General features: G+C 44.4%; 1 protein-coding gene across 1 annotated transcript; it reads left to right on the top strand.

Moving 5' to 3' along the window:
• Positions 1 to 896: 896 nt before the first annotated feature.
• Positions 897 to 18,895, top strand: LOC139912121 (sodium/potassium/calcium exchanger 1-like). The gene is made up of 11 exons (XM_071899824.2): positions 897 to 1,871; positions 5,004 to 5,183; positions 5,823 to 5,931; positions 8,515 to 8,568; positions 9,117 to 9,167; positions 9,448 to 9,525; positions 12,245 to 12,426; positions 13,203 to 13,484; positions 15,436 to 15,525; positions 17,085 to 17,251; positions 18,646 to 18,895. The coding sequence occupies exons 1-11, from the start codon at positions 897 to 899 to the stop codon at positions 18,893 to 18,895; spliced, it is 2,418 nt and encodes an 805-aa protein (XP_071755925.2).
• The last annotated feature ends 981 nt before the right edge of the window (positions 18,896 to 19,876 follow it).

The raw sequence follows: 19,876 nt of genomic DNA on the forward strand, positions 1-19,876 counted from the left end.
GCACCGGCCGGCCGAGCGACCGGGCTGTGAGGTAAGACCCAGGACCCGCGATGCTGCTGCACACGCTTCGCTCTGGATTTGTGTGTTTTATTTTTCTTTTTGGATGGTGGAGGAATATAGATTAACGCTTTGCCGTTGACCTTGCGTGATAATCCGCGCCGTTCCTCACTGGCCTCAATTACTCCGCAATTAAAGCTTGACGTGTGTTTTTTTTTTTTTCAGTCGTTTCGTTTTGAAGTGCGGAACCCTTAGTGCATGCTGCAGGTAGGTTTTTTTTTTTTAAATTCACGTTTCACTAATCATCATTTATGCTATAGTTGCGGTTGTCTGGAGTTGCGCATGTCATCACGTTCTTTCCGTGCGCGTGTTCACACTGAAAAGGCTTAATTGTAATCAGAATTAATTTCCGTGTTTAATTTCGATACAAGTCTGCTCGTTTTTATCGGGTTGACATCCATTATGTGTCTTAAACGGACTCGTGTTTTTGAGAAGCAGAAGCCTGTGTGATTATGTAGCCATAGTAACAGGTGGCTGTCTGTATCCCCATCACCCCCCCCCCTTCCCCTCTCTACAGTAGCCTATGATCTGCCTCTGCAACTATGTGAGCAACAGTTACCTTCAAAATGCCCAGATATCCATGATAATGTGACATATACCGTCATTTTCAGTCCTGTATATAGTCTATATTTTCCTGTTGTCCTTCGCTCCACAGGTTGAGGCTGGGTCGGTAGCCTTCCATGCCAGCTGTAAAAGATGAAACACACTATGCATGCGTGTGTGTATCTCTTCTCTGTCAGCGGTGTTTTCTTGCCAAATAACGGTGCTGGAACTATCAAAGAATAGCAATGCATCTGACTTAATTTCCGTTGGGAGTCGAAAGCACAAGGCCAACGAACATGCATTCGCCTCCGAGGAGGAGACTCAGGCGGAGCCGCATCCTGTTCTTCCTCTCAGGTGTGCTGCTGTGTTTCGTCTACACACTGACTCTGAAGGCTAGGCTGTCGCAGCCGCAGGCCTCCGCCCGGGCCGACGGGGGCGGGGGGGACGGTGCGGTGAAGGTCCACATCCGGGAGGCGATGGCACCGAACGAGACGGAGGAGGAGGAGGAGGTCGTTTTACCTGAGAGCAGCACCGCTCCTCTGGTGATAATCGTCAACAGGACAGATATAGAGCAGTGTATCTATGTGGATCCTGAACCCAAACCTCTTCCGACCGAACCGCCGCCGTCCCCGCCAACGCCGACCACCACTGCCCCCCCAACCACCACTTTCCGCACCCCCCATAGGAAGGGCGAGTACCCAGAGGACCTGTTCTCCGTGGAGCAGCGGCGACAAGGCTTCGTGGTCCTGCACGTTATAGGCATGATCTACATGTTCGTCGCCCTGGCCATCGTGTGCGACGAGTTCTTCGTTCCGGCGCTGGGCGTCATCACCAACAAGCTGGAGATCTCTGACGACGTGGCCGGGGCCACCTTCATGGCGGCCGGAGGCTCCGCCCCCGAGCTCTTCACCTCCCTGATCGGCGTGTTCATCTCCCACAGCAATGTGGGCATCGGCACCATCGTGGGCTCGGCCGTCTTCAACATCCTGTTCGTGATCGGCATGTGCGCCATCTTCTCCAGGGAGATGCTGCACCTGACCTGGTGGCCGCTGTTCCGGGACGTTTCCTTCTACATCCTGGACCTCATCATGCTCATCGTCTTCTTCCTGGACAACATGATCATGTGGTGGGAGAGCGTCATGCTGGTGCTGGGCTACATCGTCTACGTGAGCTTCATGAAGTTCAACATCCAGATCGAACAGGCCGTCAAGACGCAGATCAACAAGCACATGAGCATCGTCAAGGTGTGGACCGCCGAGGAGCCGGAGAAGGTCAGTAGGTGGGACATCTGGAGACACGACTGGGGGGAAAAAGACGGGTCAGTTCATCCTGGTTAGTTCACCCTGGTTAGTTCATCTCAATAGCTTAACAGGAGAGGAAGCAACACACAGCAAAATCATCAGTGTTCATTTAACTCCTAACCCTAACCCTGGTCCACACCCATCAGAGTTAATTTAATACTACAGCCGACCCAGAGCCACATCGGCTCTATGAGTGGACAAACACCTCTCCAGTCAACACCTGGCAACTCCAAATCTCTGTCACTGAAATATCAACACACTTGTTAACATAGGGAAGTGTGCTGTATGCATGACTTTTAGGCTGATTACAGCCACGATTTGGCAACAGGACTGATTTACAAGATCAGGCCAAATCCACACTACACAGCAAATCTTCCAGTGTTAATGAGTGCTGATTTTTCAGTGAGAATTATTTGATGTTGCCAATTGTTGACTGGAGAGTTGTTTGTCCACTCATAGATCTGATGTGGCTCTGGGTCAGCTGTTCAAAACTATCTAAAAGTGTTAAATTAACTCTGATGGATGTGGACTGATGGAAACACTGGTATGGTGTTGATTTTCATTCAGATTTTGCTTTGCAGCCACCGACAGTCAACACAACACCAGCCATAATCAGATAAAACAGGCATACAGACGAAGCCAGTTGTCTCCATAAAGCACTTGTTACCTGGATCGACTTCTATCTGTACATACTGTATTTTCTAGCCTTTCATCTCATCACAGTTGGGACCGTCACCTGTTCAGATGCAGTGAGAGAGGGACAGCGATGCGTCCGTCTGAGCGCCTGAGCAGGTGACGGCCTGCATTTGTGTGGAATCCTTTGATGCTGGTGAACAGAAGGGATCCCAGGTGTCAGAGACGCCGTAACGTCACTCGGTCTTTGTCAGAACCCTAAAATGCCAGTATGGAAATGTCCAATTTAGTTTTGCATAGAAAATACTGTAGATCCTCTGTGAAAAGAGTTTTGTAAAAACGGGAACTGTGCGTGTTACGGAGGGCTTGATTGCCTGCAGGCTGAGCACCACTCTGCAGCTGATGGACAGCGGTGGTTGAGCGTATAATCACATGCAAAATTGTGATCCAGTATTCCAAGTATTGCCAAGACATTCTGCAATTAGCCTGAAGGACTTGTGCATCCAGCATGTGCTCCTTCAATCACAGCGCTGAGTGTGGGGAGGCATGGCTCCACATTAAAGCTCTCGTATTACAGGAATTCAACGTTTCCTTTATATATGATCAAAGATGTTGCATAAAGATACTGCATTTTTAAAAATCCACTCCTTTTGTCCAGGCAGTTTCAGACTAACTCCAGGAAACGCATCTCAGCTGGACTCGGCCCTGATTGGCTCCCTCACTAATGAATGACTGAAATCCGTCCAATCAGGCCAGTTTGCAGCATTTGAATTGTAAAGCCTCCACTCAGCAGGTTTATCTCATTTTTAGCCGCTGCTGTCAGCCAATCAGGGTCCAGTATTGTGACGACTTCACATTCATTCAGTTTAACTCATTCAATTCAACTTTCAACTAAGCTACATTTATCTGCAGAACATCATGAAGAACATTATTCTGATCCTGATTTGAAAGTAGATTTGAAAACTGAATGTGGCTCCTTTAAGCAGGCAGCCTGCATCAAGCGGCTGAGGATTATACTTGCAGATTAAGAACCATTTAAATCCATACCTGCATCTTGGCCTCCTCACCTGCCGTCTCCTTCACATGAACATCATGAGCTCTTGAGTCATTTGATTTCATTTCAGCCATTGACTCAACTGACAACGAGACCTCATGAGGTGTAAGGTAAAATGTAGACACGCTAGAATCCAAGGCTAAACATATTCCAGTAATTTAAACATTCATGCCAAGCAGGGCCGGCTCTAAACTGCTGGAGGCCCGAGGCAGAGTTTTCTGTGGAGGCCCCCTTCTAAGACAAATCCTACCCACCATCAAGCAATAACGAGTAAAAATAAAGTGTTTAAAGCATTGTTTGTTTGTTACCTGTTATAAGACACAGCACATGAATATCAAAATAAAATGTAACAAATACAAAGGTGAATGTGGCTCTCTCCACTTGGATATGAGCTTAAAACAAAGACTTTCAAGGGGGCCTCAGCCAATAAGATTCATCTTATTGCCATCACTGGCATGTAATGTATCCAATAAGAATGGTAACAGATTTATTTATTTTTTGAAAGTAGAAAAATTACATTAAAGGATGCTATGATGCCAAATGGTTTTTAGGACTGAACATGACATATATAGGGGAGAGCGGGGTAAGATGAGCCAGTTTTTACTCAAAACGTTATCTTGGCAAGGAAAAATGAGACAGAACTAAAACAAATGTTTCCACCCATATTTCAGGATGTTGACTTTCAAATGAACTGGTAAGAATTCAGCTAAACGAAAGAAGAATGAAAATACAACTTCTTAAAAAAAGTGGTCCCATGGCTCAATTTGCCCCAGGGTGGGGGTAAGTTGATCCTAGCAAGTGGGTAAGTTTAGCCGCTTGGGGGCAAACTGAGCCACTGAATTATTCATGTTGGATAAAATACAAATAAATTATTTCTATTTCAAATGAGGTTGAAAATAACATCACTTTTTGAAAAAAAAAAATTGGTCTACACACTAGTTCACTGCTAACCTTTTGCTAATTAATTCATGTGGTTTTAGTCCCATGTGGCTGGTTCCATTGCAGCCATGTTGAAATGGAAGTCTCTTCATAAATGCCTGGTCACATGACACATAGTGTTTATCATTGCTAGGATACAGGGGGTGGCTCAACTTACCCACTGGCTCATCTTACCCCACTCTCCCGTATGTATGACGGATAGCTGCAACTGTAGAACAAGTAGAGGATCTGTGAACCAGCAAACCCATTCCAAAGTGCTACATATCCATTTTGGCATCAAATGATCTATTACCTGACATTGATTGCTCAGTATTTCAGAGGAAATATGGATGAATGTATCGTCTAAAAGGTTGTATTATTTCACTAATATTCCAGAATTAATTTTAGTTTCACTGTACTTTGGAACAAAACTCTTCACATGTACTACACATACATACAAGTATTGCTAACTTACTGATATACTCCTAACCTTCCAGGAGAGTGAGCCTCCTCCTCCACCTCCTGCACCTCCTGCTCCTCCAGCTGCTCCTCCTTCTCCTCCTGCACCTGCTCCTAAATCCGAAGACAAACCGAAAGCAGAGCCTGAACCGACGCAGAGCAGCTCGCAGACACACAAACCGTCAGCAGAGTCACATGAGGAGAAGGCAAGACTAAGGGTACAAAAACACTGTTTGTGAGTTTGATCGGTGGTAGTTTGACGTGTGATGCTGTGGTTTTACACATTTTTCTGAATTCCAAAGAATAAAAGAAATAATAGGTGATATGGACTGGGGTTAGATTGATGTATCAGTTTGATATTGGCCTTTTATTAAATATCGGATGTTGTCCAGTCAGTGTCGTCCACCTCTGATGTGATGGAGGTTCCTCCTGACCACAGCTACAGAAAAACAATCTGGAAAACCTGACATGACATTTTTGCACATTTTATTTATTCAGTTGCTCAATTATGTCTGATCTAATGTGTTCCAGAGTTTCCCTTATCGTTGAATAGGTGCGGTGGAGAGTTTTAGTGTCCCATGATGGTCTAGGTCTTGTTTCAGAAGCTTTTCCACCCACCAGAATACAATTCTGGGAGAAACACTGAATCATTGTAGTTTTATTTGGCATAAAAATAGTCAGATTTAAAGGTACTGAATACTGGCACAGTATGTGGCAACTTCAGTCTGGTGTCGGTATCGACCTTCAAAAACCCTTATCGGTCAAACCTGAGTATAGCCAGTGTCTGAACTTGGTGCTCCAGGATGCTGTCTCCTCTGACTCCTCCTCTCTGTGTTGATGTGTGTTGGTGTGTTCAGGTGCGTCCGACGCTGCAGCGCGGTGGCAGCGCTGCGTCGCTCCACAACACCTCGCTGAGGAGCACCATCTTCCAGCTGATGATCCACACGCTGGACCCTCTGGGAGAAGGTACAGCCCGGCTCACCTGTCCTGGTTTTAAAGTCACCCAGAGATGCTTGGTGTGATAACTGTAGCTCGGTCCTCAAAGTTTGCAGAGTAAGCGTCCCGTCCTTCGCCGTCTTGTCACTTTTAGTTGATGGAGTCTGATCGTACGATATAGTCTTCCTGTCCCAATCGAGTCAGAATGTAATAAACTTGTTGCTAGAATGCTGCAATGTGTCAAAAAATACGTCCTATATTCGGGAGATAGAGACTTGTGTCTACTCCATTACAGGCGGAAACCGGAAGTCCTTCATCTGTCCCGGTTTTAAACGGCTTGATGGCTTGTGCAATTATGAGATCGAAACTGCAATCTGATTTCAGATCAGTGCTAAGCTCACAAGATATCAATCACTAATACAGCTGAGCAGGAGGCATAATGTGATGATAGCAATCTGGGTCAGAAATGAACGACGGCTCGGGGCAAATGTGCCTGTGAAAGTAATAAAATGTATGTGAAATTAAAAAGGAGGGGGAAAAAATGATCCAGATAATTAAGAGTACCTTTTCCATTTCATAGTGTTCATTTTTTCACTGAAAATAGTGTAAATTAGTGTAAAATGTCCCCTGTGGGGCCACCACAGATGAGTTGTGAGAGGCGATGAGCGGGTGATTTTTTCAGTGCATTCTGGGTGAGAAAATATTTTTGATCAGAAAACAACCGAGTACACAGCCTGAAGCAGTAGAAAATGTTTATGATTGTTAGTCTGTTTATGGTATATTATGATTTCAAATAAGAGAAATCATAGTTGAGAGGAGTTCAGTGTGATCGACTGGCAGGAGGCCTCGGGGCAGACCCAGGAACTGCATCTCCCAGCATGCCTGGGGATTCTCCAGGAGGAGCTGGAGGAAGTTGCCGGGGAAAAGGAAGCCTGGGCAAGGAAACTGGTGGATGAATGAATAGAGAATATTTTAGTGGTAGAAACTGAGTGTTCATTTGCCAATATGCAATACAATCTTTTTATTTCATAATTCATGAAATGGCCCTAAAAATCCCCTAAAAATCAGATCTAGGGGGCAAAAATGTCCTGTGGAAAAAAATGAATTTCTTACCCTGATAGCTTTGTTTTAAGTGTCTCATCCGTCTGCTGAAAACATTATGGAAGAATATTAGGGCCACGTGAAAAATTTATTTGAGTTCTGACATTAATAAAAAGTCAGAATTCTGACTAAAGAATTTTGAGATTAATCTCAGAACTCAACTAAATGATTCACATGTAGCTCTAATCCTTTCACCGTATCAAATTACATCACATCACAGTGTGTACCGAACACTCGCTGCAGGAGTCAGTAATGCTGCGGTGACTCAGTCGTCGTCCCGGCTGTCTGTCCTGTCCGTCCCTGTCGGGGTGGCGTGCCGTCCCTCGGCGACCTTCAGCCTGTCCTCGGCCGGCCGGTCGTGTTCCTCGGCCTCGCGGCGCTCGGCCACGCTTGATCCTTAATCAGCTTTTCAATGCAGGCTAATAAAAGCTGGATAAGAGCCAGCCCGCTGCTACGCCAAGCTCTTTATCCCGATGGAACCGGTGCGGCTGTTAGACCGGGTCTGTGAGCGGCCTCCTGCAGCCGGCCGTGAGTCACCGCTGTGCCGACCGGTCTTCAGCATGAACCTGAAGACCTTTGGCTTCCTGAGAACTCAACCAGCTTCTTATTCTGAAGCCGGTTCCTGTTTACGTTTCCCAGTTTCCTATTCAAGCACAGCAACACAGGTGTGGAACAACAGCTTGTAGTCCTGCGTCTGAGTTTCAGTGTGTTTCTTTTTTTTATTTTTAAGATTATTTTGGGGCATTTTTGCCTTTATTACATAGTTCAAAGTAGAGAGAGACAGGAAAGATTGGGGGAGAGAGGGGGATGACAAAAGTCTTGGGCTTGATTCAAACCCAGGCCGTTGTGTTTACATGGTGCGCACCTTAGACCTCTGACTCACCAGGACGCCCCTGTTTTGGTGCATTTCTGAATCGGACAGTGTCTAGAATGACAGGAAAGACAGGAGAGATGATATCATGAGCACATGGTGTGTCTTAGTCTGTTGATTCACTGTGTGTCTTCAAGAGTTTAATCAATTTTAATTACAGTTTTCATTCTCCTTATCAGTATGATTCATTAAATCCCCAATTAGAATTGGAGAATTGCACCACAGTCCCCCACTACCTTCTCTGTTTATGGTTTTTTTAATTGGATTTTGCATATTACTTTTTAGCTCTTTCTTGATCTTGAGCATTAAAGGAAAGGAAAAATCCACCTTAAAACACTCTGTTACAAAACAATAATCGGTGATGTACTTTGCATTCCTGGGTCCATTTAGTAGTTTGTTGTATTTTTCTTCCTCATGGATAACCGGCCAATCGTAGACGAGGTGACGTCACCTCCAGATATTTCCAGCAGCTACAATGGAGTTTGATATGAGAAAATGTTTCAGGATGTAAAACATCAGCGGAGGTGTCAGTCCCTCAGAATCAAAGAGCGAGGGCTTCTTTCTAGAGCCGCCATTTTTGCACCAAGAGACATTCAAAACAATCATTGACAAAACATTCGTTGCTGTGGTTTCCATCCTAGAGCCAGCCTTTAGAGGGGCGCTAAAAACCCCCGGGCCGAGGAGAGGCAGACGAGGTAAGAGGGGCGACGAAACGTCTCCTCGCTCTTCTGTTGTCTTGTGGTGTGTCTCGCCCTTCGTTTACTGACGTCGGCCTAAAAACGTCCTCATAGTCACAGAGGTCATGGTGCGTTCACATGCTGCTGGGAAGGTCCGACATGCGGGTCTTCCAAGACAGCTGCTGAACAGCGTCGCATTCACATGCTATTGTGTTGGAAAATCAAACCTGGAAGACAAATGATAAACAAACATTGACATCCTGCTGGTTAACTACAAACACGTAATAAAAGTACATGTGTAAGTGTTTTCTTGCTGTTGACTGACACAATACTAGATTTTTCTGCCAAGTTGGGAAGGTTAAAGCTTGTCATTGTGTCATAAAATAACTCAGAATCTCGGGTAGTAAAATTTCCCCCGACTTTCCGACTTCATCATCCGAATTTGAAATTTCCATGAAGGAAATCTGTTTTTCCGAAATATCCGATAGCACGTGAATGCAGGGTCACGTTTGGAGGAGGCCGATAACATTTGTAGTAACTCTCTGCTGTGTGTCTCTGCCAATCAGAGACTTCCTTTAATGGTGATGTCAGAGGGGAGGGGTCAGTGCAGAGGAAAGGTAAGGTGACTGTGCCGCCTGTGTTGTTGGTGTTGTGTGTCCACGTCTCTCTGGATGCTGCTGCTGTGCACAGTGGGGTCTGCTTGTGTCCCGACATTACTTCTGAAGTGAATCGATGGCTGTGTGTTTGTGTGTTTTGCTGCTGTGTTGTCATTATGAAGTCGTGTGTCTTCTTGCTGTCGGCTTGGCTGCACAAACATTCCTTGTTCAGAAGTGAAGAGATCTGTCTTAACCTGTAGTCTTATGTGAGACCTGTATGAGATCCTTCTCTTGATTGCAGCCAGGAATAAAATAAAGCCACTGAACCCCCCCGTCACAGGGAAATTACAGAGCAAGTCACAGCACCGCCAGTCTGAAGGTGAGTCGTCTGCGGACATTTAGATCCTGATCCATTTCAAACAGCAAGTGTTGCTGTCTGTCATCCAGTTGGTAGTCCTTCTGTTACGGTTCTTGTTAACTGGGTTTGTTCGCCTCAAAAGGAAAACACTATTTGCACGTCTTTAAAAGAAAATTAATATAATTCTGTAGGCAATAGAACATAAATTAAGAAGTTCTGTTGCCTTCTGAATAACATTCAGACTTTTCAAACAGCCGGTGTTCCCCTTTAATACGCCACATCTCTTTATTTTTGCCCAGTTTCAGTCGAAGGCCTTGATCTGCGTCAACTTCTCCCGCTGAACGCTTGTCTAGGCGATCATCGGTTGTTAGTCTGATGGTCGGGGATTGAAGGAGGTTGTTCTGCACAATCAGTGGAGCCTTTCAGTCAGTGTGTGTGTGTGCGTCACAGCGCAGAGTAATGAGGTGCTTCAGAGTCGGGGCTGATTATTATTGTGTGTTGCAGAGCGTAGTGGGGCCACAGGGAGCCTGGAGTGGCCTCTACGAGCCCGACTCAATCAGCCCAAGGATTAACATGCAGATGGGACCCTGTGTGTGTGTGTGTGTGTGTGTGTGTGTGCATGAGTGAGACACAAATGAATCCCTTTTCCTCTATTAGCAGTGCATGTTTATCTCCAAACACTCCATAACACTGGCTCTTAATACATGGCATAATAATATTCGGCAGAATTTAAAATTAAATTTAAGAGACTGATGCGAAAAACACCGTGAGAGGATTTCAAAACATTCATGTGAGAAATGAAAGTTTATTCCCCTCAGCTCCAGACTGGTGGATTTCCTAACTCTTTCCTCATTGGTGGAAATGTGTCTGGTTTTAATTCAATGTGTTTCTGAACTGGTGCCTGATGGGTTTGTCTGTCTGTTCTTACATCTGTGATCCTCACCACTGCAGATTGCATTTGCATTTACCTTTTAGGCATTTAGCTGATTATCCAGAGCGACTTACAATGACTTGCAATGAGGTCAACAGTAGAATAAGCCTCAATTACTAGATCACCCAAATTAAAGGCAGCCAGTAGTAAGGAGGTCAAGGGTCAGAGCGATATCGCCCTGACAACAGAAACAATAAGATCTGAGGAGGGAGAACGACTGAAATCTACCCGTGTGTGTGTGCTGTGGCTCTTTACTCCGGTCCCTTTGTGGATATAATAATAATGATGAACGCTTATTTAAATATCACTTTTCAAAACAAAGTTATTATGTGCTTCACAACCAAGAAAAATAAAAGAGCAAATGATGAATAAAACAGAACGAGGTAAAACATTAGAAGAAAAATCCCAGCCATGAGGATAAAACTGGAATGGAAAAAAAAAATTGAATGAATAAATAACAGATAACAAGGATAAGATGGAAAAAAGATTACAGGAAGGCTTTACAATATGAGTCAGTTTTGAGAAGTGATTTAAAAGTTGATAACACAGAGGAGTCTGAAGGTCCTGCCTGGCAGATATAAACTGCAAATAATGACAAGCAGTGATTTTAACTTGTTTCCAGACCTATCAAGCTTATTTAATTATATTTTTAGTCAAATTATCTCACAGCACTGGCAGATAATCCTGCTGGTTTCAATAAATGTCACGTGATATATGCCTATATGACTTATTTCAAGAAATCATCATAAAATAATGAAGAAAATCTTGAAAGTAGAAGTGAAGTAAATGTCCTGAAACAAGTTACATTCTCCTGAAAAAAGGTCACATTTGTTGAAACCAGTAAAATTATCTGCCAGTGCAGTAAGATGATTTCACACACAAAAAAAATCCTAAAATAAGCTTGAGAAGTCTGGATACAAGATAAAATAACTTATTGTAACCTTGTCAGGTCTTTCAGTTTTGGTTACAATTTTAACACACTGCAGTCGCTCTCCTTTTTTTGGTTAAAGCAGGTAAACAGGGCAGTGCAGCAGTGAAGCCGAGATGAAACAAAAGCATGAATCATCCTCTCTGTATCACTGAAATTTAAGATGCATCTAATTTTTGCAATGTTCCTGACATGGAAAAAAAAAACATGACTGGACAAGTTTTTAGCCTGTTGTTCAAATTTAAAGGTCCCATATGGTGTAAAACAGGATTCCTCTTTCCACTGTGATGATAAAGGAGTTGGATGGTCTATCTAAACATGGTGAAAGCATCAAAACGCACGGTCGCCAACTAAATCCACACAATCCATATTAGAAAAGCGAGCCTCTAAACGAGCCGTTTGGACTTCCGTAACTTTGTGGCGTCACAAAGGTTCGCTCATTATCATTTTTGTAAGAAATAATAGACTAACAAAGTGTTTTTTTCAAAGCGGTTGAGCGGTTGTCATTGTTTATTACCGGAGAGTTTTCCCTACCTGTAGCCGCCGGGCCGCGGCATCTCACGTTTCACTCTTGAAACGGTTAGCCAATCAGAACAGAGGAGTCGTTAATATTAATGAGCCTTAAAGACACGGCGACAGAAACAGCCTGTTCTTGGTAAGGCTCAGAGAGATGCTGGAAAATGAACGTGGAGAAATGGATTGAGAGTGTTTTTGGTACATGACACCACACACACAGCTTTGAATGGACCTCAAGACACAAAATAAAACTCTGGAAAGTGGAGAATATAGTTAAAGTTGGACTCCAACTGCATATATCTAGTGGGCTGTGTGTGTGTGTTTGGGTCAAGATGAATTCCTGTCTCTCCTCCTTCTTTATTTAGAAGGCGACCGAAAGACAGAACCGAAGGCTGAGCAGGTGAACTCTGCCGGGGCAGCAGGGGGTGCTGCAGCGGAGCCGTCCACCTCACAGCCTGCCAAGACCGAGGAGACCACCGACAAGAGTGAGAAGAATGAGAAGAGTGAGAAGAATGAGAAGAGTGAGGACCAACCGGACGAAGCCAAGGTACACACAGATGGGCAACTAAATATTCTTCCTGACTAGAATAAATTAATTGTAAATTTGTATTGCATTTAAGCCAAAGCACTTAAAGGGGAAATCCACCCTAAAACACTTTTAACACTGTTAACAAACAGCTGTTGGTGGTGTTCCTTGCATTTCTGGGTCCATTTTTTTGTTTGTTGTATTTTTGGGTTTTTCTGGCCAATCGTAGACGAGGTGACGTCACCTCCAGATGTTTCCAGCACCTACAATGGAGTTTGATGTCAGAAAATGTTTCAGGATGTAAAACATCAGCGGTAAACGTCAGGTTTTGGTGTCAGTCCCTCAGAATCAAAGAGCGAGGGCTTCTTTCTAGAGCTGCCATTTTGCACCAAGAGACGTTCAACAATCATACAGGGAGAAATCCATCGTAGAAGAGGAGAGAGACCAATTTCTCCACCACAGGAGCAGGAGAGAGACCAGAATGCAATGCAGCAACAAGACAGGTTGGGTTTTGAGTAAGGGGTGTGATGCTCACTTTTTCATGAGTGAATAAACTCTCACAGTGCATCCCAAAGCTTCTAAAATCACTCCTCCTTTCCTCTGTGACCCGGACATTGATGCTGGTGTCTCCATGTTGCGTGCTGAGCCAGCAGTGGAGGAGACAAGAGAATGTCCTCATGGATTTAAGCCCGAGACGCACTCGAGTACCACAGCCCTGACATTAAGAATGTAGAAAACAGCTTCGCTATGACAAATGTGCTGCTGTCTCTTTCTCTCATCCCTGCTCTCTCCTGCAGGAGGCGCCGGACGAGGTGGGCGGATCGGACGGCTCGGACGGCAGCGACGAGGACGAGAGCGCCGACGAGGAAAGCGATGAATCCAGCGAGAGCGACGGCGGTGAGGATGGTGAGGATGGTGATGAACATAAGGAGGAAGAGGAAAAGGAAGAGGTGGAAGAGGAGAACGAGGAGCCGTTGTCGTTGGAATGGCCGGAGACCAGAAGGAAGCAGGCCACCTACCTGGTGCTGCTGCCCATCGTGTTTCCCCTGTGGCTCACTGTGCCTGACGTCCGCAACCCGGTGAGTATCAGCTCCTCCTCCAGGTACCACAGCAGCCAGAGCCGACGCCATGTTGGAAGACCGTCGGCAGGATGGTGGAAGACCAGCACCTCGTCCTTATAGAGGCCCGCTGGTGAACCTGCATGAACCCCAAAATATATGAGAAACCTGACTCATTTAGAGTCAATACTCTACCGGGAAATCCACCTGGATCCAGTTGGTTCCACCTGATTTTTTGGTATGGAACTGGTTTATTCCAGCTGGTTTTTAGGGAAATCATAACATGTCTACTGGTGTTTACTGGTGTTATGTCAACTGGTGTGGTTACTGGTCTTTGGTAGTTTTAACCAGTAGAAGCTATTAGCACGTGAAACTGGTAGATCTACTGGTAGAGTCAACTGACGACAGTTGATACCAATTGAATCCCATAGCAACATTAGCACGTTAAACCAGTAGATCTACTGGGAGTGAAATGGTTTCTGTCCTGTGATCTGGTACCAACTCAATCCAGCTGAAACTGGACCAGTAAAATGACAAATCTCCAGCTGAATCCAGTCGAATCCATTAGAAACCAGTAGACTTGCTCTAGTGGAATCAACTAGAATTTCCCTCAGGGTATAAGCAATTTTATAACATGCATTTCAGTTGCCTTTCACTTTCTTCTGATTGTGTTCTGATTAGTGTTCAGAAAAAATAGCAGTTGTAGTCAAAGATGAGGAAACTAATGTTAAACTCATGCTAATGCCTTAGACCTGGTTAACGATCTTGCTAGCTAGCTAGGTAAGCAAATCCGCTGCTTTTCTTTTGTGTTGTTAAGCAATGAAAGCATGTTGTGTATGCTAGCGATCATTTTATTTTTCTATAGTTGAGTAAGATTTCTTCTTGACTCTTACATGGATAGCAGCCTTATATTTGAAAAGCTATTGATTGAGGCTATCCGTAGTCCTCTTCTTTTTTTCCGATAATTATTTTGCTTTTTCTCCTTGATCATTGGAAGTCTATGAACGGTTTCTTTGCTGTTTATCCTGCTTTATTGGAACAGCCAACACAACAAAATTCACTCAGTTTAGTTGTGATTGTGTGTTGGTCTCCCAATATGGCCGCTAGGGCTTTTACAGTGCTTCTGCAACGCTGTTATTCACAAATTTACAGTTTAATGCCATTTTAATTTTTCTGATAATTGTTACCAGCAGGCCAGGGGCCAGATGTCTAAAACTGTGTGTAGATTCAAGATTAAAATATGTCTATGTGCAAAATTGTAAATACGCATAGGCTACTGCTATTTTTGTCAGATTTACAAAACCTTGCTTATGTGGTCTTCACGCACTTAACCTGGTTTGCACATAAATGCCAGCATGAGCCAGAAAATCAGCTCGGCCTCTAGACTCGTTCTCATCTTGAACTGACATCGTTAAAGCAGCCGTTGTATCGTTAAATGCAGCCATTACATACCGCTATGGGCCTGTATTATGAGCCACAGCAGGGTATTGATTGGTAACGTTTAGGTCTAATCTATCATCTTATATGTGCGTTAGACTTATTCCACAACACTGTATGATTTGGGGGACAATATGTAAACTCATTTACTCTTGCTAGAATAAAAATTCAGCTTGCAGAAAAACAGATATTAATCACATGCGTACAAATGTTTTCATCATGAATCTCTAATGAGACCTAATTGGCTTCTAGTTTAACATGGTGTACTAAAAAGATTAAAGCTCCAAATAAAATGTTCCAGTTCCCTCTTTGACATTCTCCTTCTCTTTTTTTAAAATATTTTTTGGTGTGGAAAGTGCCGTATGCGTACCTTTTGTGCCTATGCATCGTTTATACACCTGGCCCCAGGTTTATGCAGCAGATTGACATTATGACAAAATATTCACATGATAAATCATCCTGTGGCATTTTCTCTGTAAGAAAAATCCATTCAGAATATTGTGCAGCTGATGTTGACTTCCTTTGCATTTTCCAGGCGTCCACCAGGTACTTCGTTGTGACGTTTATCGGCTCCATCCTGTGGATTGGGGTGTTCTCCTATCTGATGGTGTGGTGGGCTCACCAGGTCAGTTGGTATTTCACTGAGGCAATATTCACTGTTTACATCTGTTGTGAAACTGGTTTTATGTAGCCTGATATTCACACTGAACTAACTCCATTATTCAGCCTGAGATTTCCTCCTCGTTAGCTGTTTTCTGTGTGGGGGGGTCGATTTTCCCCGAACCAATCACTAGTGACTGATACATCTGAACCGATCACTAGTGACTGATATATCTGAACCGATCACTAGTGACGGAGTCGTATCTGAACCGATCACTAGTGACCGAGTCGTATCTGAACCGATCACTAGTGACCGAGTCGCATCATGGGCCTGACCGTATCTGAACTGATCACTAGTGACCGCCGTATCTGAACCGATCACTAGTGACCGAGTCGTATCTGAACCGATCACTAGTGACCGACAATCCGTTGGTTAAGGAGGTGATTTCAACAAATCTATTCTGCTGAAACGCCAATGAAAACCCGTTGCACGAACGGGTCAAACTTTAGTCCCGCCCACAAAGGCTCTGATTGGCTCGATTGTTTCTCCGAGCGAGAACAAGCCGTTGACGAGGGAAACACCAGACTCTCTGAACCGCTCAACAAAAACTGAAAAGTGATTCACGAGTCTGGAACCAGGCTGGGTTTTACGTAGGGATTGATGATTCCAACTCCGACTCCTTGTGATGGAATTGATGGAATCGATTCTAAATCAATTCCGATTCCAAATGGAAATCAACACAAAAATGTGTATGCCGGTTGCTATTCAACCGATGAGCCTTTAAAGCTGTTGGAGAAAATAGTTAAAAAGTTTGAAACCAAGATCCATATATATATATTTTAATATATATACCGTATTTCCTCTAATATTGGCCTGGGCCTTTATTTACCTGAACTGCAGAGGGTACCAGGCCTTTATTGGAAGCAGGCTTATATTAGAGACAGGCCTTTATTTCTAATTCCCTCTGTTTGATAAGTATATTTGCTCATATTTTAGTATGAAGCCTCCTTGTTTTCTGATCTGCTTCTGTTGGGGTACGTTAGGTAGACGTTTTTTTGTTACTGCAATGCATTACGACAATTACGGTAATCGACGATGGCATGCTCCAGAGACTTCCGCCGGCTGAGCCATCTTGTGGCGCTTGTACGTTACTACAAACTATAGTTGCAAACAGGCACCAGGAGTTTACCAGTATCCACCGTTGTTTTTTCCTTTGTTTTTTCCCCCGGCCTGTATTTGAGGCCGGCCTTTATTTGTTCGTGTCGACCACGGCCCCGGCCATTATCGGAGACCCGGCTTTTAATTGACTACCGGCCACTATTAGAGGAAATACAGTACATACACACACTCATATACATATACATACATATATACATATATACACAAACACATATATACGTATACATACATAGCTACAAATGTACTTCCTCATACCTACCACACCTGGTCTTGGATGTGGAAGTCCTCTCTCTCATTACACCCGTTCACCACGAGCATCCAGCAGTCAGCCAGTAAACTTCCTCTCCATCCCACACACCTGCATCCACACACCGCTCACTCACCTGCTCTCCTCCCCCCGGCAGGTGGGTGAGACAGTGGGCATCTCGGAGGAGATCATGGGCCTGACCATCCTGGCGGCCGGCACCTCCATCCCCGACCTCATCACCAGCGTGATCGTGGCCCGGAAAGGCCTGGGGGACATGGCCGTGTCCAGCTCCGTGGGCAGCAACATCTTCGACATCACCGTAGGGTGAGTGACGGCGTTCGGCTTAGAAATAACATTCAGATGGATTCCCTGTGTGCTGTAAATGTGTTCTACACCAGTGATTCTCAACCTTTTTCATATCATGGACCGCTAATCTAGTCCACATTAGGGCCACGGACCCCCATTTGATGCGATTTTGTCTCTTGGACCCAAATCTGAGAATATTTTTATTGTCAGATATGATTTTGTCCAGAATTCCATGACTATCTGTATTGTAGGTAGAGAGATAACAGAGAAACTATGACCAAAATAGTCATTCTTCTACATTCTCTAATTGTGTTAACTTCTTGTAAATTAAATAATGTTGAAGTTTAACAATTCATCAATTTGCTGGGGACCCCCTGGAACCCCCTCAAGGACCCCTGGACCCCACGTTGAGAACCAAATGTTCTTCACTAAAAAATGATTGTAATTTAATCTTGTTTAAAGTCCTGAAGCATAACTCAACCTGGACCCTATTTTCCCATCCTTGATTCTGTTCAAAATCTCATCAACTGCTTCACTATAGTGGTGTATATTTAATTTTCAGTTTATCCATGACAACTTTCACTATTTATGTTGCACAACTTTACACAGCGCCGCATGTGGACAGGCAGCGTGAACAAGGAAGAGCTAAACGCATAAGGCAGCATCAAAACTGTACAAAAAAGACATGACTTTAGATCTTTTTACTGACGTCTCAATACAGAGTGAGTATCAATATCTTGAAAAAGACATGCTTTGGGTGCAAGCAAGCAACGACAAGCTTGATAGTAAAATACTTGGCAAATAAACTTGGCAAGATTTTGGTCATAATGGATCGGTATGATGGAGAATGATGGGAGAATAGCATTGATCCAGATCCAGGTTGAGATCAGATGAGATATATAATGAGTCTCTTCCACCCCTGTAGTACTTGGACCCACAGACAATATTGGCTCCAGAGTCAGCTGTCCAACCGACCGTCCAAAACTAGATCACTCCGCCAGGAACCGCCTTTCACCCCACAGCGGTCTGTGCTGCGGCAGAGAAAAATAGTTCTGTGATTTCCTGATTGGTGAAAGCTGCGTAACGGAGGAACTGAGTCATGATTCCTCTCGACTCCCTGTGGAGCCACAAATGGCTCTTTTGCAGATATTTTGACAAACAGTTTGGACTCATTGTTAGCAGCAAGAGGCAACAGAGCTCACTGTTTCAACTGACAGCTGACTCTGGAGCCAATATTGTCTGTGGGTCCAAGAACTACAGGGATGGAAGAAACAGATTATATATAGGTCCAAAATCGCCGAACTTATCCTTTAATATCTTAGTTTTTTTATAACAAAGTGTGCCTCTCCCAGCTGCATGATGTCTTGGTTAGAGACGCTATGTGTGAGCTCTGGTCTCCTCTCTGGTTTCAGGCTGCCGGTCCCGTGGCTCCTCTTCACGCTGCTCCACGCCGGCGAGCCGATCACCGTCAGCTCCAACGGCCTGTTCTGCGCCATCGTGCTGCTCTTCCTCATGCTTCTCTTCGTCATCATTTCCATCGCCGTGTGTCGCTGGAAGATGAGCCGGACGCTGGGCCTCACCATGTTCGCTCTGTACTTTGTGTTCCTGGTGCTCAGCGTCCTGCTGGAGGATCGCATCCTCACCTGCCCCGTTTCTATCTGAGCAGGAGCTGAACGGCCCGGAGGCGGAGAGAGAGAGAGAGAGAGAGAGCGCTCACAGCGGCACCGCACAGGACTTAGCGTGTCCAGGACGGATCGATACATAGAAAATGTTAGACAGTAGAACCGAGCCTGAGGTCAAGAGGCCGGGCTGTCGCATGGTAAATAGGCAAATATGATTAAAGGAGCAGCGATGTAAAAGGAAAAATCCACCTGCAGATCCTCTTACACTGTTAGATAGCATCAATAAATTAAGTTATTTTGTGATTTAGTGTTGTAAGTTACTTTTTTGGTTAACCCACTTTCCCTCAACCTGCCGTGTCTAATTCTGCTGCAGTAGAAAGTGATTTCCTACGTTTCCCAGAATGCCTTTCAACAACCCCCAGAGAACGGGCGTGAACTTGTTGCATTCAGCTGTTGGTTATATCTGTCGGTGGAGAGAGAGATAGAAATAGTAAGAGCAAGAGAGCAAGTTTTTCCAGTCAACCTGTTTTGATGCTGCAATGCATTCTGGTCTCTCTCCTGCTCCTGTGGGTGGAGAAATTGGTCTCTCTCCTCTTCTACGATGGATTTCTCCCTGTATGATTGTTGAACGTCTCTTGGTGCAAAATGGCGGCTCTAGAAAGAAGCCCTCGCTCTTTGATTCTGAGGGACTGACACCAAAACCTGACGTTTACCGCTGATGTTTTACATCCTGAAACATTTTCTCATATCAAACTCCATTGTAGCTGCTGGAAATATCTGGAGGTGACATCACCTCGTCTACGATTGGACAGTTAAGGAAGAAAAATACACCAAACTACTGAATGGACAGAGAAATGCAAAGTACATCACCAATAGCTGTATTTTTTTTAGACGGTGTTAAAAGTGTGTTGAGGTGGATTTTTCCTTTAATGTTGTGAGCAGAGTGTTTGTGGAAGAGTCAAAGAGACTCTGATAGGGTGAAAACATGAAGTCCAGTTCAGCAGTGAAGCTACAGATTCAC

The sequence above is a fragment of the Centroberyx gerrardi genome, chromosome 1, assembly GCF_048128805.1.
Source record: "Centroberyx gerrardi isolate f3 chromosome 1, fCenGer3.hap1.cur.20231027, whole genome shotgun sequence".
Lineage (NCBI taxonomy): Eukaryota > Metazoa > Chordata > Actinopteri > Beryciformes > Berycidae > Centroberyx > Centroberyx gerrardi.